This window comes from Protopterus annectens, chromosome 2.part1 (genome assembly GCF_019279795.1).
Source record: "Protopterus annectens isolate FY-2018-M chromosome 2.part1, PAN1.0, whole genome shotgun sequence".
In the NCBI taxonomy this organism is placed as follows: Eukaryota; Metazoa; Chordata; order Ceratodontiformes; family Protopteridae; genus Protopterus; species Protopterus annectens.
The window spans coordinates 1,666,943,683-1,666,968,731 of NC_056729.1; the positions used below are offsets into that span (position 1 = coordinate 1,666,943,683).

At 46.4% G+C, this 25,049-nt stretch overlaps 1 protein-coding gene across 3 annotated transcripts in view; it reads right to left on the minus strand.

Annotated features, from left to right (window-relative positions):
- Window positions 1-25,049, minus strand: part of KLHL17 (kelch like family member 17) — a 1,233,332-nt gene that overhangs the window by 161,602 nt on the left and 1,046,681 nt on the right. For all 3 annotated transcript variants that reach the window (XM_044063097.1, XM_044063096.1, XM_044063098.1), the window contains one exon: window positions 10,559-10,647. In XM_044063097.1, the coding sequence (XP_043919032.1) occupies window positions 10,559-10,647 (89 nt within the window). The remainder of the gene's footprint in view (window positions 1-10,558; window positions 10,648-25,049) is intronic.

Here is a 25,049-nt window from a genome sequence, read left to right on the forward strand (position 1 = left end):
CCATGTGTTGGCCACCATAAAGACATTTGCCAGACACAAGTCTATAATGGCCTCTCCTTTGTTCATGTTGCTCTACCTATGTGGACCCAGACAGTCCTCATACCCTGTTCTATCTGCCCTGACATGTGCATTAAAGTCACCTATTATCAACACCATTTCATGTTGTCTTGATTTATCTAGTAGGTGATGCAACTGGTATCTGAATGCACTCTTTCACACCATCTCAACCCTGCAGAGGGGCACGGGCTGAGATTAAGAATACTGTCCTACCTTCATACTGGGGTCTGACTGCCATGACTCTGTCACTCATTCTGATGACATCCCTTACTGCGTTCTGAAGCCTCTCCCTCACCACAATTCCAACACCATTTTTAGCTTGTCATCCTCCTGTATAGTAGACTGTGGACCCCAAGCCAAGAGGTTTTGCTACACTGCTCTTCCATCTTGTCTCCTAGATACATAGAATATCTAGCCGCCTCCTTACCATAGTTTCATAGGTTGGCATTAGGCTATCAGCCCTAGGGCCTATACAAGCCAAGCTATAACAATTCCCTGGCTATTTCTTCCCACAATATTTACTTCCCTGGACCGCTGTCTAGCAGGGCGACTGACATGATCCCCCGGGGTGAATTTCCTATCTCCCATCCAATTGTCAAGGTTCCTTTTGAAGAGGCCCAAAGAGGCGCTCTGCTTGACATGTATGGGAAGTCTACTCCAGAGTCTGGGGAGTCTCTGGGTTAGGAACCTATCCCTCCAGCATGTTTTGTTTATTGTGATAAGGATTAGATCCCTGGAGCATGAGGCTCTGAGGGATTGGGATTTCTTTAAGTGTAGCATGTCGTTAGTTTACCCCGGGGGTCACCCCTGTGTCGCTACTTAACAGAGGCACAGTAAACTAATTTTAATAAGTAAGGGGGTCTTCAATGTGTCACTACTAGACAAAGGCACAGTATTCTAAATTTATTCTATACACCTTAGTACCACTACATGGGGTGGCGAAAGCCACATCTCTAGGGCTAGGCTTACAAATGCCCCAGGGCAGATAGCCTAATACTAAACTATGAAACAGCTCTGAGTTTGACATGGCCTTGTATGTTAAGCACAGATCGTCTCTGAGTAGACGATATGCAACAGAGTATAGCTGGAGGTTTTTTAGACAGTCAGCATAGGGCATCTGCTTTAAGCCTGTGATTCTTTTAGTGAGGTATTTCTGCAGCCTTTCCAGTTGTTGCAGATGTCTTGAGAGGTACATACCAAACGGGGTGTTGTATTCTATAATGGGTCGAATGAGGGATGCGTACAGTGGAACAATGACCTTTTTTATGGATGAAAAGCCCTTAGTGATGAGGTATGCCACAAAGAAGGATTTCCTGCCTTGTGGTTGTCATTGTGTGAATGTAGTTTTTGAAGGTGAGACCACTGTCCACCTATGTCCCTAAGTCTCTTATCACAATTTCAATGTTTAGTGTACTGCCACCTATGTGGTAATTCATGGGTACATGTTTTTTCCCCAAAGGGGATAACTATATATTTCTTGGCATTGAGCTTGAGCCCATGGGTCTGGCACCAAGTATCTGTTTCTATAAGGTCTTTTTGTGGAATATCCACATCATTTGGGGATTCAATAATGGTTCCAAGTTTGCAGTCATCTGCGAACTTTGTTAGCCAGAGTCCCTTGGTGTTGGCCTGTACTTCAGAGAAGTAGATGCCAAACAAGAGCGGTCCCAGGACTGAACCCTGAGGTAATCCACTTGTCATTTGTCTGGAATTGGATTTGGAATCGGCTACTTTTACAGTGTGGATTCTGTCAGTAAGCCAGTTGGCAACCCATCGAGTGACGTACGGATTAATGCCCAGCTTATTAAGTTTTTAATGCCCAGCTTATTAAGTTTATCTATGATTCCAGAGTGGGAGATGGCGTCAAAGGCCTTGGTGAGGTCCAGATAGGCTGTGTGGACCGCCTTATCCTCGTCCCCAGCTATGGAGACTGATTCGAAGAAGTCAATCAGGTTCAGGAGACAAGATCGGCCCTTCACAAACCCAAACTGGGTGGGGTCCAGTGCTTGAAGGTTGCCAATGTCGGTTTATAAATGCCACGATAATACGTTCCATGGCCTTGCAGATCAGGCACGTCAGACTGATGGGGTGGTAGTTCCCAGGATCCAAGGTGGATTCCCCCCCTTGTGGAGTGGGATAACTGTAGGTGTGCGCCACTCAGTGGGCACGAAGCCTGAGGTGAGGCTCTGATCATGTAGTCCAGGCAGGTATGACCCTGACCCTGAGTAGCATCCTGCCTCACCAAGAATGATACCGCAGTATAAAGAAAAAAATATCGATTTCAACAATGGGCTAAGCTTCTGGTGTCATTCAAAAGGGATCCAGTGTCTGTCAGCCTGGGACGACATGCTCAACAAGCCTCGTTGCTTCGCAAGAGACAGCTTGCACCTGTCACCGCTAGGCTTTTGAATACTGGCCAAGGCTCTTGCTGCCCCCATAGTGCCTTTTTTAGGCAAGGTTCAAAAGTCAAACCTGCCTCCGTAAACAGCACAAATAAAAAAATGAGGGTTATGTTACTCAACGCCAGGATTTTAAATCTCAAAATGCACGTACTCGAAGCACTCCTCAGTATGGTGAAGGTTGACATCTGTGCAGTAACTGAAACCTGGTTCAAGGCTCCACAGAGCACCCCAGCACTACCGGGCTACAACTCATACCACACATTTCAGCCACAGAACATGAACCGAAACACAAAAGGAGGGGGTGTATCCATATTCATCAAGGATACCTACACCTCCAGGTTAGCTGCGCAGCATGATACCTCTGAGATCAGCCATGTACAACTAACATCGGGCAAATCTGCAATGCAAATTATGGCCTGCTACAGATCACCCTCCATGACCCAGGACCACCACTCCACCTTTCTGGAGACACTGGAAAACATGAAGGTCCTACCGAACACCCTGATATTGGGCGATTTCAATTACCCTAACGTTAACTGGGAAGTACAAACTCCCAGGTCCAGCACTTCCTGGAATTTATCAACTCAAATGCCCTGGATCAGCTGGTAAACTCCCCTACCAGATGTGAAAACATACTGGACCTGGTCATCACCAACATGGGCGACAGGTGTTCCACACCAGAGGTCAACCAGTCACTTTTTAGATCAGACCATAAACTAATCACTCTGGATGTCCACACCACACCACCACCCTCAACCAAGGAAACCACAGTGAAAAACTTTTTTATAGCAAACTTCACCTTACTTAAGACAGATGTGGTAAGTTTTACAGCCTCCACACTAAAGGATAACAGTGTCCAAGATGCAGGAACCTTTACAAATGCACTCTATCAGCACCTACAAAGATGCATGGATCGTGCCATCCCTAGCAAAACCAAGACTCACTCCCCTAAGATAAGGAAACCAGTCTGGTGGACCCCTGCCATAAACAGGCTATACAATAGAAGGAGGAAACTAGTTGAGAAAAAAAGCAAATCCCAATAAAGAAAGACATCCCTGATCAGTATCAGTAAGAAACTGAGGTCCCTCATGAAATCATCCAAGGCTAACTTCGAAAGAAAAATAGCCAAGGATTTAAAAGATAACCACAAAGCCTTCTTTAGCTAAGTCAAGAATCTAAGTGGCAACTCGCAGATATGCTCTGAGCTAGGGCAAAATAGCACAAAATATACTGAACCTACTGATATTGCCAACATCCTGCCAGACAGATTCAGTGCAAACTTCACCCTCCTCTCACCCCCAAAAGGGCTCATAACAATACCAGAAAAGTGTAGTGTCCAAGAAATCACAGATGCACAGGTGAAAACAGCCCTTTCAAAAGCCAAAAGCACAGCGTCAATGGGGTCAGATGGTGTCCCAGGCTGCGTCTTGCATGAACTACAGAACAAACTAACCCCCCACCTAAACACACTGTTCAACCTCAGCCTCTCCACAGGCTACGTGACCACAGAATGACGCACAGCAACGGTTATCCCGATCCACAAAGGAGGGGCCACAACTGACCCTGATAACTATCGCCCCATAAGCCTGACTAGCCTGGTCTGCAAGGCTATGGAGAACATCCTCATGGAACTCATTAACAAAGACATTGGGAAACTCCAAACACTTGACCCGACCCAGTTCGGCTTTAAGGGCAGATCATGCCTACTAAACCTGGTTGACTTCTTCAAGACAGTCACCAAGGCCATAGATGAGGGGAAGGTGGTTCACACAGCCTACCTTAAACTCGCCAAGGCTTTTTATACCATTCCCCACTCGGAAATTATAGAAAAACTCACCAGCCTGAACATAAACCCCTATGTCATGAGATGGGTTGCCAACTGGCTCACAAACAGAACTCACACGGTAAGAATAGTGGGCTCCAGGTCCGACTCTAAACCAATCACAAGTGGTGTCCCACAAGGCTTGGTCCTGGGACCCCTACTGTTCAACATATACTTCTCAGAAGTACAGGCAAACACAGGAGAACTATGGCTAACCAAGTTCGCCGATGACTGCAAACTGGGAGCCATAATTGACTCTCCGGCTGACACGGACATTCCCCAAAAGGGCCTTCCTGAGACGGACACCTGGTGTCAAAATCATGGTCTCAAGCTAAATGCCAAAAAATGCATAGTCATCCCATTTGGGAAAAACAAAACACCTATGAATTACCACAAAGGTGGCAGCCCCCTTAATACAGAAGAGGTAATATAAGATCTGGGGACCCAAGTAGATAGTAATCTCTCCTTTGACAATCATATTGCCAAAGTAGTTAGGAAATCCTTCTATGTAGCCCATCTAATTACTAAAGGGTTCGCATCTAGAAATAAAGAGGTTATAGTGCCCCTCTACTCGTCACTCATCAGACCCATCATGGGGTACAATGCCCCATTTGGGATGTACCTCACAAGACACTTCCAACAGCTGGAAAGACCACAAAAGTACCTCACCAAGAAGATTACTGGCCTCAAACATATGTCCTATGCAGCCTGACTGGAAAAACTCTGGCTGTACTCAGTGGCATATTGCTTACTCAGAGGTGATCTCTGCCTGACTTACAAAGCCATGTCCAACTCAGAATTGATGGTCATGCTCCACCTAAAGAAATCCAAGTCACTGCGAGCCACTCACTCTAGTGAGCTAAACCACGCCACAACAATAAATAGAACATGCTGGAGGGATAGATTCCTGTCACAGAGACTCCCCATGCTTTGGGACAAAATTCCTAACTACATTAGGCAGAGCCGCTCACTAACACTCTTCAAGAGAAACCTTGATGAGTGGATGGGTAACAGAAAATACACCCCTGGGATCACTTCATTGGCTCTTCTTGACAGAGGCTCAGTTAATTAATCAATGGGGTGGCAAAAGCTGACACACTCTGGCTAGGCTTATAAATGCCCTCGGGCAGACAGCCTAGTACCTACCTATGAACCTATTAAACATGACACTTAGATGAGGTGCCAGTTTATTTTGTAGTTCATGTAGTACACAGCCCGGGATGTCGTCTGGTCCCATGGATGCTGTATTCTTAGCTTTGGAGAGTGCGTTTTTTACCTGTGATACCGTTATTACCTGAATTTGGCAATCTTTCGGTATTGAGATGGGCCCTTTAGGGGGTGAGGGGGGGTGAAGTTGGCACTGAATCGATCTGCCAGAATATTGGCAATATCCTTGGGATCAGTATATTTAATGCCATTCTGTTGTAGCTCAGAGCAGATCTGAGCATTGCCATTCAGATTATTGACATAGCTATAGAATGCCTTGTGGCTGTCTTTGGAATCTTTGGCATTTTTTTATTTTAGTAACTAGCTTTGGAGGATGTTATGCCATCCACTTTATTTATTTATTTATTTTACATTTGTTGACCGGGTAAGTCCGACTGGAACCAAGTCCATTTTCAGCGGAGGCCCGGGGAGATAAGCTCCAACAGAATACAAGAATGATAACAGTAGAGTAAAAGACATTGATTATATATAATATTTAAATTTTAGGCATTAATGTAGTTAAGAAAAGGAATACAGGTAGAAGTACATTCAGACAATCAATGTAACAAATTTCCAATTTTTGATGGTAGTAGTAGATTACAAAAAAAGGAAAAACAAATTAGATAAGTAAATTACATACATTACTTAGATTTAGTCAGGTTTGTCACATTGGCATATCCATTTTTGTTCCAGATGTTGTTTGATTGAGGCTTTAAACTGGTCTGGGGAGGAGAGCATGGTAATGGCATCTGGAAGTTTGTTCCAGGTTCTACTTACAGAATTTGCAAATAGGGCCGTGCCAGCCGCGTTGTTAATTTTAGTTGTTTGTATTTGCAGCTTATTGGATGAGCGGAGCAGTCTTGTATTATTTTGGGAGAAGATGTGGTGACTAAGGGCTGGAGTATTATTTGGGTTCTTTAGGATTTTATTAGCCAATATTAGCAGGTTATACTTGACAAGATTGGGAAATTCCAACCATCCAAGTTGTTTGAGGTTAATGCAGTGGTGGGTTTTGAAAGGAGAGCCCATAGCAAACCTGGCGATTTGAACATAGCAGTCTGTAAGTTTATTAAGTTCAGATTTACTTATGTTTTCTAGAAGTGGGGAAGCGTATAGGAGGGTGGATAGTAGGTGCGAGCGTGCAATGACTATTTTAGCTATGGGGGTGAGGAAGGTTTTAACTCTGTAGAGTGAAGCGAGTTTTTTGTTTATGGTTTTGATTGTCTGGCTTACATGGAGGTCAAATTTTAAGTAATTGTCTATAGTGACACCTAGCAGTTTGGTATTGGGGTCAGGGGAGATGACTGTCCCATCATTAGCTTGTATGGTAAAGGAGAAGGGTATGGACCTTTGGGTTGGTGGAAATATGAGCAGTTTGGTTTTTTGGGGATTTAGTAGTAGGCAACATTTGGATAGCCACTTTTCTATAACAGTAAAAGTAGCCTGGGTATCCCTTTTTAGATCATCTGGAGATGTGGCTGAGCAGATCAGAGTGGAGTCATCAGCATATTGGATACAGCTGATGTTTGGTATGATAGTAGGGAGATCATTAATAAATATGGAAAACAGTAGTGGTCTTAGTGGTAGTGTGGAACTCCGATAGCATTGGGTAATAGATTTGAGAGCTTATTCTGATAGAGGACTGCTTGTTGCCTGTCATTGAGATAGGATTTAAACCATAGAAGGGCACTGGGATGTAGACTGAGATTTTGCAGGGTTGAAATCATAAGTTGATGGTCCACCATGTCAAAGACCTTGGAAAGGTCTAGGAAGAGGGCAGACGAAGTGTGATTATTGTTACGGTTATCATTAATGGTATTAGTGAAGGATAATAGGACAGAGGTTGTACTATGATGTGGTCGAAAGCCATGTTGGGTATCAGCCATCAGGTCTGTCCTGTCAGTGAACCTACATTGAGTGTAGCAACTCTTAGTTTGTGTTAGGCAGATTGACTGGTTTTACGTCCAGCTTTCGCTCAAGAAAGCTATCCCAGGTGATCCAAGCTGGGAAAATGGACACCAGCCGGACAGTAGCTTACTGAGCCAGGGCTGCTGGGCTTTATGGTGGGCACAAACTAGCCAGTAGGGGTACTTACACCCTCCCCCACTGTTAGCATGGATTCTGGCATAGGCCAGTTCCTCAACCCACTTATCACCAGCAAATGCCTATGCCCATTTGGCGACATTACTCAACATGACAATCAGCTAGAGACATATTTTACAACACTGAGTGGTTATTCTTATCAATGAGCTCAGTCCATGATCCATGTTCTCCTGTCTTGAGGACACTGTGCACTACAATTGATACTCAAAGCAGTTGGTCTATACAGCTCTTCCTCTTATAGGACACAGAGTTAGGTGACCAGCCACTGCTCTGATGTATTCATCTGTGCAATCCAAGGCATCTATTTCATTCTGCTATCCATAAGTACAATTTTATACTGTGTTTTGCACTTTTTCAACTGTATTTTTGCTATATTGCTGATTTTTAAAACTGTTCTTGCTGATTTGTTGCACTTTTCTTCTGCTGTAGCATAGACTAGATTCAGACCTGCTGAATCTGGTTCTGTTTGTTAAACTGAGCACTAAACCAGGCTATCTTTTATTTGTGAGGGCCACCCTTGTGGCAGGAGAGTGCAGTTAGGACTCATTTAATTGAAGATTGCTGACACACGGCTCAGTTTTGAGCTTTTTTATTGGTTAAACTGTTTAATTCAATTTGCTCACTGTTGCTACATAAGGCCCGCGTTTGTGAAGGTTTGCGCTTGTTTTAACACAGCTCCAAAGAATTAGGCGACCAGCCACTGCTCTGCTATATTCATCCGTTTAAGCATAGTGCACCTTCATGCACCATCATGCACTACCACGCAGTGGGGGGGGGGGGGGGTCACTGGCGGTTATAGACGTAAAAACTACAGTAGATACATTTTCCCTTAGTAGCTGCCCATGATCCGTCTGAGATGCCCTTAAATTGTGTTTAGCTACTCACAGAGCTCCTCAGCTGCCCTTTTGCCCCTTAACCAGTCCCAAATCCACCAAATCTACAATAGTCTCATACCATTTAGAGAACCCCCCTAGTTTAGACCCTTTATAGAGCACCCCATTAGTATGGACCCCATTTACAGCAGTCAGTTATACCACACCCCTCAATTTCCTCTCCCCACTGTAAAAACAGGATTTAACCTAGCATTATGGATGGTCAGTTTCCCTCCATTTCTCCTATCAGCCTGATTGACATGGGCATCCTGAGGCAGTGTACAAACTGCCTTATGTACACTGACAACCCTCTACTCCTAAATCACCCAACTACAATTTGCGAGAGATGAATCTACACTAAGAATCTGGAGAACAGTAACACTGAACAGGTGGTCAGCTCACATACTACACCTCCTACACAAACTATGCACTCAACACAAACCATCATATGCAGAGGTACTCACCAGAAACATACCTAAACACCAAAGACCTTCCAAACACACACATACTACACCTAATACAGCACTCAATATACATAAAAACACAAACAACGCACACCAGAAAGACAGTCAGTCTAATACTAGGAAGGTGAAGTACCCAAAAATAGCAACAAGTGATTATGAGATCCACAACAACCTACATCTGTGAATAGTAAACCTCTCAGGGAAAAACAAAGAATGATGATTATACCAATTAGGATTCCTACAGACAATGTAACGTTTGACTGACAATGACTGGACAGATAAGTGATGCATAATGTTTGCAACTACAAGTGAGTCAATATGGTTTGTTTTCATTTATATAAATGTATGTTTGTCTATGTCATACATGATAAGTTAATACAGATGTTTCTTGTCAAAAAAAAAAAAGAATCATGCAGAGAAACGTATTGTGGGGACTTACTGACCAGTTTCTCATCCTTTTGGAAGACAGTATCTTGCTCTTGCAGGTGGGTTAGGTGTGTGATCTGTGTCTCATTTGCAAGAAAGAGTGAAATAGGGTTGCTTCGCCAGGTGATCTCAAATCCAAATGTAGGCAAGTAGTGGAATAACAGCCTTTCTATTAGAGAAGGAAAGCTCTACATGAGAATGACTGAATATCACATACTAGGTCCCTCACATTCTGCCTTATGCACTCTGAGTGATTCATAGTGGAGCTCTCCAGCTATCATTTGAGAAACCCCTTCCCCACCTTCATGCCAAAAGCCCAAAAGTCAATGAACATGTCATAGTGTTTCAAAACTGATGAAATGCACGGTTAAAGCACTGCAATGCTGTGCTCCACTCAAAAGTAAAATGGGCACCTTCTGAAGTGGTCCTGGCTCATAAGCCTGTAACTTGATAGGTCTAGCTATTTTAAGGCACTCCCATACGATCTACCCAATGATGCATATTACAAACGAATTCACAGCGTCTGAACACTATTAAAAAGAGGGATCCTTTTAGAGAAGGGTTACTTGGGATCTTTATTCTTCCACAGAATAACAATGCATGCAGCATGTGTCTATAACATGAAAGTTGAGATTTTAAGAAAATACATACGAGCAGACAAGAAAGACATGCCAAAAGTGTTCCACCCACTGCAGAGGTCCTTTGAAGAAAGATGTAGCTATTTTCTCAGTAGTTTACTCTGAAACTATAAATGTACTGAAAAAGGCTCTACAGAGTACTGCAACCAACTTGCAATATTCCAAATATGAAATATATGCACCACCTGATGAAACAGAACTGCTTACATTATCACAAAATATTCCTTTATTTTTAAAATGATCTAGAAAATAAAATTCAAATGCTATTTTTATTTCTGAGAACAATGTCAAACCTATCTACCTTTTGTAAATATTTAGACAATAAAACAGCCTGAGATATAGCAAACAATGCTTTCATGGCTTCCTGCACCCCTCTGGGTTTTTTCTACCCTCCTCAAAGATATGTGGGAGTGTGTATGTATGTTTGTGTAATGCACATGTGCATTCTCTTCACTTAGACCTTAGGCTCCAGGTACTGCCTAAGACTTGCACCCCTCCAAGTATTTTCAGCCGGACTTCATGTGAGGTGTAGGTATGTATCCAAGTGCATGTATTAAGTTTTACATACCTAAAGTAGCAATCCTGACATATCTTCTCCTTGTACTCATAGCAGCTATTGATGTCCAGGTCCCCGTGAGTGGATCATATCTCTCAGCACTGAAGAAATAAGAAGGTTATGAACGGTTATGAGTGAAATGCTAATCCTTTACATTTTGCAGCAGAATACAGAAGAATACAAAAAGAAGTTATGTACTCACCATAACGTTCCATCTGAGTAAGTAAATTTCATTTGTCAGCAACCTGTGGGTTTCGGATTCGATACGGATCCGAGCCAGCAGCATACCAAGCAAAAGATCCGAGCTCAAAGCTCCTCCCCCTACCCATACTACACTGCAACCTCCTTCCAATCCTCAGACCAAGTTTGCCACTCCACACATGACACCAACAAACTAACCTGAGACCCCTAAATCAAGGACAAACCTCTGGCTCGTGAACTCCGAACATCGAGCTCAGCAAAAATAATGCCAAGGTAAGGGAGAAGGAGGGAGGGACGGTTGCTGACAAATTAAGTTTACCTACTCAGATGGAACGTTATGGTGAGTACATAACTTCTTTATCTGAAGTAGTTAACTTCATTTGATCAGCAATCTCTGGGACAGTCCCCAGCTACCCAAAATCTTGGGAGGCCCTTAAGGAAGGATATTCCGGAACACTGCAGAGCCAAAGGAAGCCCTTCCTCTAGACACCAAATCCAGTTTATAATAAGTAATGAAGGTATGAGAAGACGCCCAGGTAGCCGCAGAGCAAATGTCATCCAGGGAAACTCTAGACCAGAATGCTGCAGACGTTGCCATAGAACGTGTAGAATGAGCATGAACTCCTACTGGTTCAGGTAGACCAAGCTCTCTGTATGCTTGTAGGATACAAAGGGAAATCCACCTAGCAAGAGTCACTTTTGAAACTGGTTTCCCTAAAAAGGGCTTAGCAAAGAAACAAAAAGTTGATCAGATTTACGAAAGGCCGCCACCCTGTGCAAATAAAAACGTAACTGCCTATGAACATCCAGCAAATGAAGTTTGTATTCCCCTTTGTTCTGAAAATTAGGGAAAATGACAGGCAAATTAACAGAGTGATTAATGTTTGTCTCAGAAGCAACTTTAGGGAGAAAGGATGGATTAGTCCTGAGAGACACCCTGTCCTTATGAAACACAAGATATGGGGGGTTTCATACAAAGAGCTTGAAGCTCCGACACTCTCCTTGCTAAAGTTATAGCTACCAGAAAAGCAGTCTTCCATGACAAAAATTTTAAGTCAACTGATGCCGAGGGCTCAAAAGGAGGTGCAACTAAGACCTGAAGAACCGCAGTCAGATCCCACGGCGGTGATGGATTCTTAATAGGAGGTCTCGGAAGAAAAGTCTTTCAAATTCTGGCAGCAGTGAGAGAGCCTAAATTGTCCCCTACATGGAAATGAGAACTAGCCACCAGCTCCTTGCTGGAAGATATAAGACAAAAAGTGTAATACTGCTGGGATCGGAGAGGTAAAAGGATCTAGATTTCTCTGTGAAGCCCAAATGGAGAAGCATCTCCACTTGCTACAGTAAATTTTCCTGGTAGAGGATTTATGTGCCGCTACCAAGATAGATTTAACAGGAGAAGAGAAGAAGAGATACTGGGAGTCCTAGCAACTAGTGGAACTGGAGTAGCCAAGCTGTGAGCTTCAGGCTGTCCAGCTTTGGAACCATTCCTGAGGGATGACGAATCAGATCCGGAATGGGATCCAAGATCCAAGGTGGAGCTATGAGATGAGACCATAGGCAGGGGAACCAGACTTGACGAGGCCAGAATGGGGCTATGAGGATCAATCTGCTCCCCAACTGGCGAGCTTTCTGCAAGAATGTTATCATGAGCGGAAGAGGGGGATACGCATAAAGAAGACCGGGTGGCCAAGCATGAACAAGAGAGTCTCTGGGGGCATCCCCCGTCAGGAGGATTAGAGCGAAAAACTCGCTGCACTTCCCGTTGGAAGGCGATGTGAAGAGATTGCAGCAAGGCTGACCCCACTTGAGGAAGATCTGTTCTGCTACACAAGGGTTCAGAGACCACTCATAGGGAGAAAGGATAGTTCTGCTCAATTTGCCCGCCAAGATGTTGGCCCGACCCGGAACGGACGTTGCTATCAGAAAGCGGTTTGTGGAGATCACCCATTCCCAGACTCTCATGGCTTCTCGACAAAGGGGATAAGACTTGGTTCCCCCCCCGTTTGTTGATATACCATACCAATAACATATTGTCTGACTGAATCGCAATAGTTCCCAGAGGGAGATAAGCATGAAGGGCCTGCATCGCTAAAAGGACCGCTCTCATCTCTAGAACATTTATATGCAGAACAGTCTCATTTTGAGTCCACATGCCTTGAACAGTCCTGTCCAAACAATGCCCTCCCTACCTTAGGTGGGAGGCGTCCGTGGTCACCGTGGCTTGGGGTTGGGTGCAAGAAAGGGACGTCGCTCCTGCAAATTCCAAGATTGGAGCCACCACATGAGAGAATTTCTGCACACACTGCTCAGAGGGATCAGAAAATCTAGAGGTTGATGAAGAATCAACCACTGAACTTGCAACATCCACTGTAGAATTCTCATATGCAAACGAGCACAAGGGATCAGGTTGACAGCTGCTGCCATGGACCCTAAGGCTCTCAGGACTAATTCTGCAGGGGGTGCAGAGGACTGCAGAAGCGCTAACACATTAAGTGCCAGGCTGTGTAGTCTGTCTGGGGTTAAGAATGCCCTGGCCTGATAAGAATCTATTCTTGCCCCTATGAAGTCTAACACTTGAAAGGAAGACTTTCTGAGATTTATGGTAATCCCTAGCCGAGGTGATATCCGGAGAAAGAAATCGCTGGCTAGTAAGTGTAGATGCCTGGTGGGGGCGGTGAGGAGCCAGGAGTCCAAGTACGGGAAGACCTGAATGCCATGAAGACTCAGGTGGGCCGCTACAACTGCCATGACCTTGGTGAACACCCTGGGGGCTGTGGTGAGACCAAAGGGTAGGACCTGAATTGATAATGACTGGCCCCTAGCCGAAAGCAGAGGAACCTTCTGGATCGCCTGTCCATCAGAATATGGTAGTACGCATCCTTGAAGTCTATCGAGCATAACCAGTCTTCCTCCTGCAAGAAGGGCAGGATGGATTGAAGCGTGACCATCTGGAATGTTTCCTTGGCAACTAATAGGTTCATTGTTGATAGGTCGAAAATCGGCCTTAGGTCCCCCGTCTTTTTTGGCACCAAAAAGAACCTGGAATAGAAGCCTGAGCTGGACTGGTATGGGGGCACCTGCTGGATGGCTCTTTTTTCTAACAGCTTTTGTATTTCCAAGGCCGTGGCCTCCCTCTGAGCGGGTGGGATGTCCGGGAGGCGCCTTGTATAAGGGGGCTTGTTTATGAAGGGAATAGAATAGCCTCTGGATATTATTCGAAGCACCCAGCAATCTGTCGTGATAGACTCCCCCCATTGGGCTAGGTGCATCGAAAAATGCCCACTGACTGCATCCAGAGAGGAGCAGTCGGGCAACCCCTAAGGGTTGCTGCGCGGGTCGCTCTGAAAAAGGTTCATGTGACCCGAAGTTCTTCGACCCCCCCCCCCCCTCTGCCTCTGGGGGAGAAGGAGTCCTGAGCATTCCAGGACTGCTGAATTTTCCAGAACCACAGTTTCTTTTGCCCTCACTGGTTCCTGGAAAAGGACCTTTCAGGGTTAGAGAAGCAGATCCCGATGACTGAGAGCATCTTCCCGTCTTTCTCGCTCTGGACAAGCGTATCGCGGACAGTCTTCCCAAACAGGGTCGAACCGTGAAAGGGTGCATTAGCGAAGGACGCCTTGAAGGGTTCCGAGAAGTCACAAAGACGGAGCCCGGCGTGACGCTTTAAGGCGATGCCGGACCTGCTAGCCCTAGCGGCTCCCTTGGTGGCATGAGAGAGTAAACGCATGGACGTATTAGACACAGACTTGAAAGTGGCCATACAAGCCGAGAAGGTCCGTTTATCCTCAGTCGACATTGACTCCTGGGGAGATTCAGCATACTCTTTCACGAGGTCCCGCTGCAGTCTAATTACGTGGGCCAAATAATTCAGCGCCCTTATAATAAAGGTGGCTGAAGCAAAAGTCCGCTTTCCAAGACAGTCCATAGCCCTGGACTCCTTGTCGGGGGGGGGGGGGTGAGGAACTTTCTTGGGCGAGTTCCTTTTTCGAGGCCGCCGCCACCACCATGGCTTCAACCAGGAAATTAGAAGTTATGTACTCACCATAAAGTTCCATCTGAGTAGGTAGTTCATTTGTCTGCAACCTGTGGGTTACGGATCTTCACGCTAATGGATCCGATCTAGCTCCCTCCTTCACCCATAATCCCCTAACCCTCCATGACCTCAGATCGAGTTTGCCTCTCAATATATATCCAACAAAGGATATCTAACAACTAGTAGATCCGAAGAAGGTCAGGGGAAAGGAGTGGGGGATGGTTGCAGACAAATGAACTACCTACTCAGATGGAACGTTATGCTGAGTACATAACTTCTAAATCTGAAGTAGGATGTTCATTTGTCAGCAACCTGTGGGACAGAGTCCCCAGCTACCTGCACCTTGGGTGGCTATCATGGAAGGATATTACGAAGCACCACAGAGCCAAAGGATGCTCTCCAGGTCTAGCTTGTAGTGGTTGATAAAGGTATGAGATGAAGCCCAAGTGGCTGCAGAACAAATATCATCCAAAGGAACTCTTGACTTGAAGGCCGCAGAAGTAGAAATGGAGCGGGTGGAATGAGCACAAACTCCTTCTACCCGAGGCTTGATAAGCCAGTAGGATACATTGGGAAATCCAGCGAGATAAAGATACTTTAGAGATAGCTTTCCCCAAGTTAAACTTTGCAAAGGAAACGAACAACTGATCAGATTGTCTATGGCCAGCTGTCCTATGAGTATAAAATGATATTTAGGGAAGAAAACCGGTAAATTTATGGACTGATTTATGTTGGTTTCTGATGCTATCTTGGGAAGAAAGGAGGGATTGATCCTGAGGTACACTCTATCTGGGTGAAATATCAGGTATGGAGGCTTCACAGAAAGAGCCTGAAGCTCCAACACTCTTTTCGCTGAAGTAATGGCTACAAGGAATGCTGTTTTCCATGACAAGAATTTGAGATCCACTGAAGCAGCGGGTTCAAAGGGTGGAGCAGTCAAGGCTTGAAGAACTAATGTAAGATCCCACGGCTTTTACAGGGGGTCTAAGTAAAAGGTACCCTTGAGAAAGGTTTTACACAATTTACATCAAGGGCCCTGTATCATGACCCACATGGTAATGAGATATGGCTGCCAATTGCACTTTGACAGTTGAACAACTAGCGCCTTCCTGAAAGAGTTCAGTTAGGAAGTCTAATATGGATGGAAGAGGGGCCGTAAAGGGATCTAGATTGTGGTGTCCCAGATGGAAAACGCTTCCATTTACTGTGATACACTTTCCTGGCCACGAGGATGGCTTTGACTTGTGAAGAGATACTGGGAGTCCTAACTAGGAGTGGAACTGGAGCAACCAAGCTGTCAGCTTCAGATTGTCCAGGTTTGGAGTTGGCAAGTCCAACGGATGGGAGATGAGATCCGAATGGGATCTAGAATCCAAGGGTGATTCACAAGGTGAGACCACAGGTAAGGGAACCAAATTTGTCGAGGCCAGAATGGGGCAATGAGAATCATCTTGCTCCCCAACGCTTTCTGTAAGAGTTGTATCATCATTGGCAGAAGGGTAGGCATAGAGTAGACTGGGTGCACCAGAGCATCTCTTGGAGTTTCCTGAGGGGGATTAGGGTGTTTGATGGAGATGCAAAGATCACCCCCATGTTAATATCTGCTTCGCTACTAGAGGATTGAGAGACCACACGGGTAAGAAGGGTGCGGCTGAGCTTGTCCGCTAGGATGTTGGTCCTCCCTGGTGCAATGTCAAACGTGTTGGTGGATTGGTGGTCGCCCATTCCTCTCCTCTGGGCTTCGCGGCATAGAGGGTAATATCTGGTTCCCCTGTTTGTTGATATACCAGACCACCGACATGTTGTCCAACTGAATTGCAATGGGAGGAAGCTCTGTGCTTGCAACGCCAACAGCACCGCTCATCTCCAGATTGATATGTAGGGAGGTCTCTGTATCGCTCCACGCCTTTGACTGTCCTGCCTGAATAATGTCCCTCACCCAGGCGGAAGCATCCGTGGTCACCGTGGTAGGGGAGACATGCAGAATGGAAGTTCGATGCTTGAGCCACCATAGCAAGCCTTGCTGATAGCAATGGGATGGTGGAGAGGAAGGGATAGGAAGGATCATTGCACTAACAGAGTCCATTGCAGTACTCGCATGTTCAAACAGGCGCATGGAAGGAGTGTAATCACTGCTGCCATGGAGCCTAGTGCCCTCAGGACCAATTCCGCTGGTGAAGCCTCTGAATGAAGGATAGCCCACACATGAAGTTGTAGGTTCCTGATTTTCTGTGTCTATTCTGGCACCTATGAATTCTATGACCTGCGTCGGAGCCAGTAGAGATTTGCAGACATTGATAGTCATGCCTAGTTGTGGGGCTAGATGGAGAAAGAAGTCTCTGGCCAAGCAAAGCAGATGCCTTGTTGGTGCGGTCAGGAGCCAGTCGTCCAGGTACGGAAAGACCTGAATTCCCTGGAGTCTCAGGTGGGCCACAATCACTGCTAACACTTTGGTGAACACCCTGGGGGCTGTGGTGAGGCCAAAGGGAAGGACCCTGAACTGGTAGTGACTGGCCCGAACCTCCTGGATCGCTTGTCCATTAAGATGTGGTAGTACGCATCCTTGAGGTCTATAGAGCACATCCAATCGTTTCCTCAAAAGAGGGAGGATAGATTGAAGAGAGACCATTCGAATTTTTCCTTGGTTACTGACAGGTTCAAGCGGGAAAGGTCTAGGATGGGTCTCAAGTCCCCGTCTTTTGGCACCAAAAGATTCTGGAGTAGAACCCTAATCCGAGCTGGTCTTGGGGACAAGCTGGATGGCTCTTTAGCAGCTGCTGTACCTCCCTCTGATCGGGTGGTACATCGGGAGGTTCTTGGATTGGGGACATGAAGTATTGGTATTTTGTACCCTCTGTGTGCACCCAGCGGTCTGTTGTGATGGACTCCCATGCCGCTAGGTGTTGACTGCCTCCAGAGTGGAGCAGTCAGGCAACCCCTCAGGGCTGCCAGAGAAAGGTTCTCTGGACCCAAAGTTTCTCGGCCCCTCTGCCCCTGAGCGACGTCCTCCCTGTCCACCTCTGCCACGGTAGGACTGGTTGTCTGGAGCTGGTTGGGAATGTTGCGAACCACATCTTCTTCTGACCCTTTGGTTCCTTGAAAAGGACCGCTGGGGAGAAGTGGACTCGATGGCAGACAACGCTCTGGACAAGTGTCTCGCGAACTGTTTTGTCAAATAGGGCAGAACCATCAAAAGGGCATTCGTGAAGGACGCCTTAAAGGCTCCGAAGTCGCAATGACGGAGCCAGGCCTGACGTCTCATGAATAGGCCTGCTCCACTAGCCCTAGCGGCTCCCTCTGTGGCGTGGGACAACAGCCACATAGAGGTGTTTGAAATCGATCTCAGAGTGGCCATTTGGGTGGAGTACAATTGTTTGTCCTCCTCCGACATGGACTCAGGGGGGGATGCAGCGTATTCTTTGATAAGATCCCGCTGCATCCTGATGACATGTGCCATATAGTTCGGAGACCTTACTGAGAAGATCACTGAACTAAAGACTCGCTTCCCTAAGCGATCCATCAAACGGGACTCTCTGCTCGGTGGATGGACTGAGGGACTCTCCTGAGCCAATTCCCTCTGTGGCTGCCCAACATGGCATCTACGGGGCCCCAATGTGATCGGTCTGAGGGGGGGCTAAGAATCCTATCCGGTCGCTTTGGTATTGGCTCCACGGTGTCTGGATCCTTCCACGCCCTGGTGGTAATGAGGTCCACCAGGGGGTCGGCTGGAGGGGACACCCAAGAGATAAACGGGCCTGCCTCGAATGCCTCCAGAAACACAGACTCGTCAGAGGAAGACTTAGGGGCAGACCACCCACCTCTGATTCTCAGCATCTCCATGATGTCTCCAAAGGAGACATCCTCAGGGGCGATCTTGGGAGCCTTCCCTTCCTCCAAGTCCGTGTCCTCGGTTAGGACTCAGGGAGTCCACGTGCCTCCTTTGCACTTATGCTTGCGGGAGCTTCCTCGGGGTACTGTCCGAGGAGGCCTCGCCAGCAACATCTTGTTCCAATGGAACTATCTGTGACATCGAAGCAGGCTGTCCCTTTGGCCGGGTGATGGAAGCCTGGCCCAGCAGAGAGGGAGTGCAGGGAGGGCCAGGGGTCCGGATGCTCTCAACAGAGCCCTCTCCACAACATCGAAGGCCGAGGGAGACACTTTCAATGGGATCCAAAGTCGGCTCCCACTCGGATCCGATGGATCGGGATCGGAGCCGAGACTGTCGGATCCGAGGACCAGTGTGCTCCGACCTGACGGAGCCAAAGGCACACTGAATCCCCTGGATCAGAAGCTCGGACCACGGCTCCCAGAGGCCGAGAGGTCGATCCGACAGGCTCGAGGGCAGGGTCGGATCCAAAGTACCAAGTACTGTCGGGCCGACCCACCCCGGCTCCAAGGCTGCTCGGCTCAACCCGGTAGCGGGTCGGAGAAGGAGCAACTGGGTGGAAAAAGGTGTCGAGCTCCCCCTGAGGGGAGGTAAGAGCATTCCATCTGCAGCTGGGCCTGGATGAATCTTCGCATCATCCGGTCCAAGTCTGCATCTGATAAACTGAAGGTAGATCTCGAGGAGGCCACCGGCAGGCAGGCCTGGAATGCCGCCTCGATGACCTCGCAGATCGGGTCTCCCTCCTTGGGCCCCGGGAGAAACAAGGGATCGGAGCAGAGGAGGAGGAGACCTAGAAGCAGTGGAGGGAGAAGCCGGAGGTCAAGGCCCGCGGTGCTTCTCCTCCGTTTCTCCCTCCTGGCCTCCCTGTCCTCCGACACTTTAGCGGAGTTTGAGTCCCGGACGGAGGCAGGGGGGGCAGGAGTGGCCACCACAGGCTGTGGTGGAGCCACGGAGCAGCAGAGGTAGCAGAGGCGGGGTAAAAGTCCCGCCAGGACCAGCTTCGACCTCCGCTCTTTCAGTGCCCTGGGGTTGAACGCTGCACAGATGGTACAGCCCGAGGTGAGGTGTTCAACCCAAGGCACGCCACGACGAGTGTGGCCATCAGCCGGGGAGAGCTTATGGCCACACTCGGTACATTTAGAAAATATGGCTTTTGGGGCCTCAGCCATTCCTTATTTAAAGAAAAGAAAAGCAACTACACACACACACACAGGCCCCAAAAGAAACGCAACACACACTCACACACTAACGACCAGTGAAGGGAGGGTACTAATTAAAAAATAAGGAACCTAACACTGACACACTTTAAAAGTATTAATTTAAACTAAAAAAGAAATTCCTGACAAGAAGTACTTAGAAAAAGTAACTTTTCTTCACTTATCTGACGAGCTCAAGAAGGATCCAGCCATCCACAAGCGCGGCAAACTAGATCTGAGGTCATGGAGGGTTAGCAGGGGATTATGGGTGAAGGGAGGAGCTAGGAGCTCGGATCCATTAGCTTGAAACAAGTTGCCGGCTCGGATCCGATATCGGATCTGTAACCCACAGGTTGCTGACAAATGAACATCCTACTTCAGATCCTTTGTTCCAAGAAGCTCTATCTGCCGGTGGACTCAATATTTTGTCAGGCCTTTTGGGTATAGGCTCCACAGTGTCCGGTTCCTTCCAAGCTCTGGTGGTGATAAGGTCCAACAGAGGGTAGACAGGGGGGGGGACACACACAAGAGGTAGATGGGCCTATGTCGAATGCCTTCAGGAATACCGACTCGTCAGAGGAAGGTTTTTGGGCGGACCCCCCCTCCCCCTCTGGTGAAGGATTTCCATAATGTCGCCAAAGAAGACGTCTTAAGGGGGTGATTTGGGGGAACCTTCCCTCTCCTCCAAGTTGGTATTCTCAGTGAGGGACTCGGGGGAGTCCAAGTGCCTCCTTTTACACTGGCGTTTGTGAGGGACCTCCTCGGGTGGACTCTAAGGGGAGGGCTCACAAATGGTTTCATGTTCCTCCAAGGGAACTGTCTGGGGTGCAATCGACACAGGCTGTCCCTGGGGAGACTGGATGATGGAAGACAAACCCAGCTGCGAGGGAGCAGGGATGGACCCTGAGGACAGAGTGAGGGATCTCAATCCTTCAGAGACAACCCTCACTACAACGTCGAATGCAGAGGGAGAACTGGCCTCCCTGAAACTGGTAGTGAGGGGAGTCGAGACCCTTGGATCCGATGAAGGGATCAAAGCTGAAGTTGGAACGGCCGGACCCAAAGGGACGGTATGCCCAGACAACAACGGGGCTGATGACACACTCATCCCCTTGGATCTGATGCCCAACTCTCAACTCCGAGAGCTCGGATCTGAAAGCGGATCTGACAGACTCGCTGGCATCAAGGCCGAAGGCACCATTGGCACCAATCCCCTGACTCCGGGGCTCCTCAGATCCATAGACTCCGATATCCGATGGTGGATCGGAGAAGGTGCTATCAGGGCAAAAAATGGAGCCGAACTCCCCGCACTGGGAGGGAGGGAACCAGTAACACCCCCATCTGCAGATGAGTTTGTAGAAACCTTCATATCATCCGATCCATGTCTGCTTCAGAGATGCTCGAATCGATCTAGAGGACGCCGCCGATGCGAAGACGACTTTGAGGGTAGTCTAGCCTCCTCCTCCAGCTCCGGAGAAAAACGTGGTGAATGGAACCGAGAAGAGGATGGCCTGGTAACTTTTACAGGAGACAAAATCACCTTAGCGGGAGGGGCCATTGGATCCAACTCGGCCTGCTGTTTGCTGCCCTTCTCTCTATCTTTATTTTTTTCTCTCTCTGAATGTCTCTCTGTCTCCCTGTGTTTTTCTTTTATTCTCTCTTTCTTGGCCTCTCTCTCTCCCTGTGGTAAGGTGGAAGGGTGAGTCCCGGAAAGGGGAGGAGGGCCTAAAGGCTGAACAGCCACAACCGTGGCTGGTGAGGAAACAGCAGAAGAGGCAGAAGTTGATTCTGTGGGTAGAAGACCTGCCAGAATTAACTTGTTCCTGCGATTCCACAGGGCTCGGGAGTTGAAGGCCGCACAGATCTTGCAGCCGGATGACAAATGGGCCACCCCCTACACACAGAGTGTGACCATCGGCTGGTGACAGCTTGTGGCCAGACTCTGTTCACTTAGAAAAAGTCACTTTCTGACTTTCCGACATATTAGGGAACACACACACACTCTACGGGCAGGAAGGGGGGCCTACTAACAAAGTTAATAACTTTCAAAGTAGAAAAAAAACAATAATTATTGTAAACGGTAACCGCAGAGAGGGATAAACTAAAAATTATTACCAAAATTATCAAAAGGGGCACACACAGACCAAAGTTTTCAAAAAAAAACCCTGACAACTTGCCTGGAGCTCAAAAATCCCATGCTGGCGAAGCCACGGCAAATGAGATCTGAGGATTGGAAGGAGGTTGCAGTGTAGTACGGGTAGGGGGAGGAGCTTGGAGCTCTAATCTTTTGCTTGGTATGCTGCCGGCTTGGATCCGTATCGGATCCGAAACCCACAGGTTGCTGATCAAATGAAGTTAACTACTTCAGATCTGTTATTTACTGCTGAAACATGTGAATTTAACTTTGAAACATCAACATTTACAAAACTGCTGAATTAGTATTCACTGCACTGTTCTTCCAAAATATTTAATTTATCTAAAAAGCTAATGGTGTTCCCAGTACATTTCATGTATATGTAATGTAAACACTCAGAATACATGCACAAACATATATATCCATGCCAACTACACTTACATTTGAACTATACTTTCTATATTACTCCAGCACCCTCAGAACAAGTCTTGTCAAATAAGAAATAAGTGACATATGTCTGACATCTGAGCTGCAACTGCAAGTAATACGGCAAAGTTGGACTCATAGGAGTCTCTCCTACCCTGAGCTGCAGGCCATGCATGCTTTGGGTGGAGGAAGGGAGAGTTAGCAAGAAAACTTCTTGGTACTGAGTTAAAACCATGTTACCAATGCTTGGGCACTCAAGGGACCACTCTGCAGGGGTGCCCCAGATGGTCTAACACAGGGAAGGTAATGCATATCATTCTGGACACAACACACAAAGCAAGTTAAGTTGCTGAGCGTACATCTCTCACATACCTCCCATTGGTCGCTGAGCCACATACTTCTTACTGGTGGAGCTCAACTCCATGCTAAGTTGAAGGGAAGCTCATGAACTGCAAGGGACATAAGGTTATCTTGTGGGAAAACCCAGAAGGACACTACATATGTCCACCTTTTTCAATATTTTGTTCTAACATCAACCTGGGAACATGTGAGGGACCTGTTGCTCATCTGGTCAGGATAAAACAGACGAACATTCATGGGTTCTGTTCAAGCAGCTTTATTACACACAAACACACCAGAAATGAGGCTTTGTAACAAACTTACAAACAGACTGACTACCACACTCATACACGTTAACACTCTGGCTGTTCTCTCAAAATGGCACAACTACCTGCACGTGCTTTGTATTTATATGCACATGCTACAGCTGGAAATGGTTCTTAAAGAAGCATACACATGCTCTGATCTACCGCCTCCCTCTCAGAAATAGTCCTTATTTGAAATGACAGTATTCAATGACATGCAATTTACAGAAAAGCTCTTTTGACATGCAGTTATACAGAACTAGTTATCTGACATGCAATCATACAAAATTAGACACACATAAAACAATTATGTCCAATTTGCTGTGTATTTCACTCTAGGTCTGGAAATATGACCTGGCCGTGTAACATAAAAGTCAGAATTGGATCTAGTAATGGGGACTGTCTTCAAGGGATGTTCAACTTTGGGGACATCTACAACGTCTTCAGGAAGGGGAATGAATACTGTGACATATTCTTTGGTATGAACATTGTCTTGTGTTTTTCTGAGATCTAGAGTCTGCATCACAGGTACACTGCTGCAGTATCGTTTCTAATACAGGAAGAAGATGTCTGCAGTTTCTCCTGTACTCTATACCCTCACATTCCACGAAGTAGGATCTCGGCTTGGTACACACATCTCTCACTTGACCAATTTGATCAAAGCCTTTTGCAGTTTACATCCTCACTGTCTCTCCTTTTAATGGACAAAGAAATCTGCTCATATTATCATAACTGGACTTCTGAGAAGAATGCTTCTTAAAAAGTTGGGCTTTGATTACTCTGCTGTTTTTAGTATTAGGCACCAACAAACTAGAACTGATAGGCAAGATTGTTCTAGTTTGCCTAGATAGAAGTCTTTGAGCAGGCAAGCCTAGTTGGTTGTCATGGGGAATATTTCTGAGACTGAGTAAATTCAAGAGGATACTGCTACGGTCACACTTTGACCTTTCTAGTAATTGCTTTGCACTCTGTACTGCACATTCAGCAAGGCCAGACTAAGGTAAACAGCCAACAAAGCAGTAAACAAAAAGGCACAGGCAGAACGTAAAACCCCACTCAAGTTTAATTCAAGGATAAATTCAGAACTATGAAGTGCTTTTCGTCCGGCCAGTTGACCGGACTTCATCAGATAAAAACTAATCAGCTTAATACAACTTTTAAATAAAATATACTCCCCACCCCTGGTATACATCCACTAATGGAAATCACAGGATCCTAGGGGTTTCTTACAAACATATAATTCACTTTACATCACAAAAACTGGGTGTTAAACCTGTATTAAAAATAAACTGCCTCACTAAAACATATCATATAATAAAATTACACATATAAGAAAAGGAAGTATACAATGTAAAAACAAAACATATTGTCTATGTCTAATACATCATAATAACTCCAAGTGTATTCGCTAATACAGACTACACTGATAGGGTTATAAAAAATTGAGTTATGTGTAATCAATCTAACATATATCAACTCAACTTTCCTTTCAATGCAATAAAGGTATATACAAAACAATACTCTCCCTTTACTCAAAACTTCTGGTAAATTGTGCAGTTATTAAATACCACAGAAAGTTACTGTTCTAGGATTACCTGGACAAACTTTTCAGTTTTAAAATACAAGTAAGCGATGTAACTTCATTTAAACCCGGCTGCCTACAAGAATCCAATGGTAGCTGTCATAGCAACTCTTGTCTCTCTAGCAGTAAAGTACAGTTTTGTACCCACCATAAATGTAGATGTTCGAGTGCTAATACAGCTGCAGTAATCACAGATGGGTTCTCTGCCGTCAGGCGGTCCCTCGGTCGGCCGAATTCCAAAGTCTAGGTCCGGCGTCGGTTGTTGTCGCTTTCTCTCCTGACGTCAGTGAGGCCGGAGTATACAAGACACAGCCGACGCCATGTTCTTCAGTCTTTCAAACCCCAGATGTCAGGTGCCCCCAGAAGGAAGGCAATACATAAATTATGTTTATATGTAT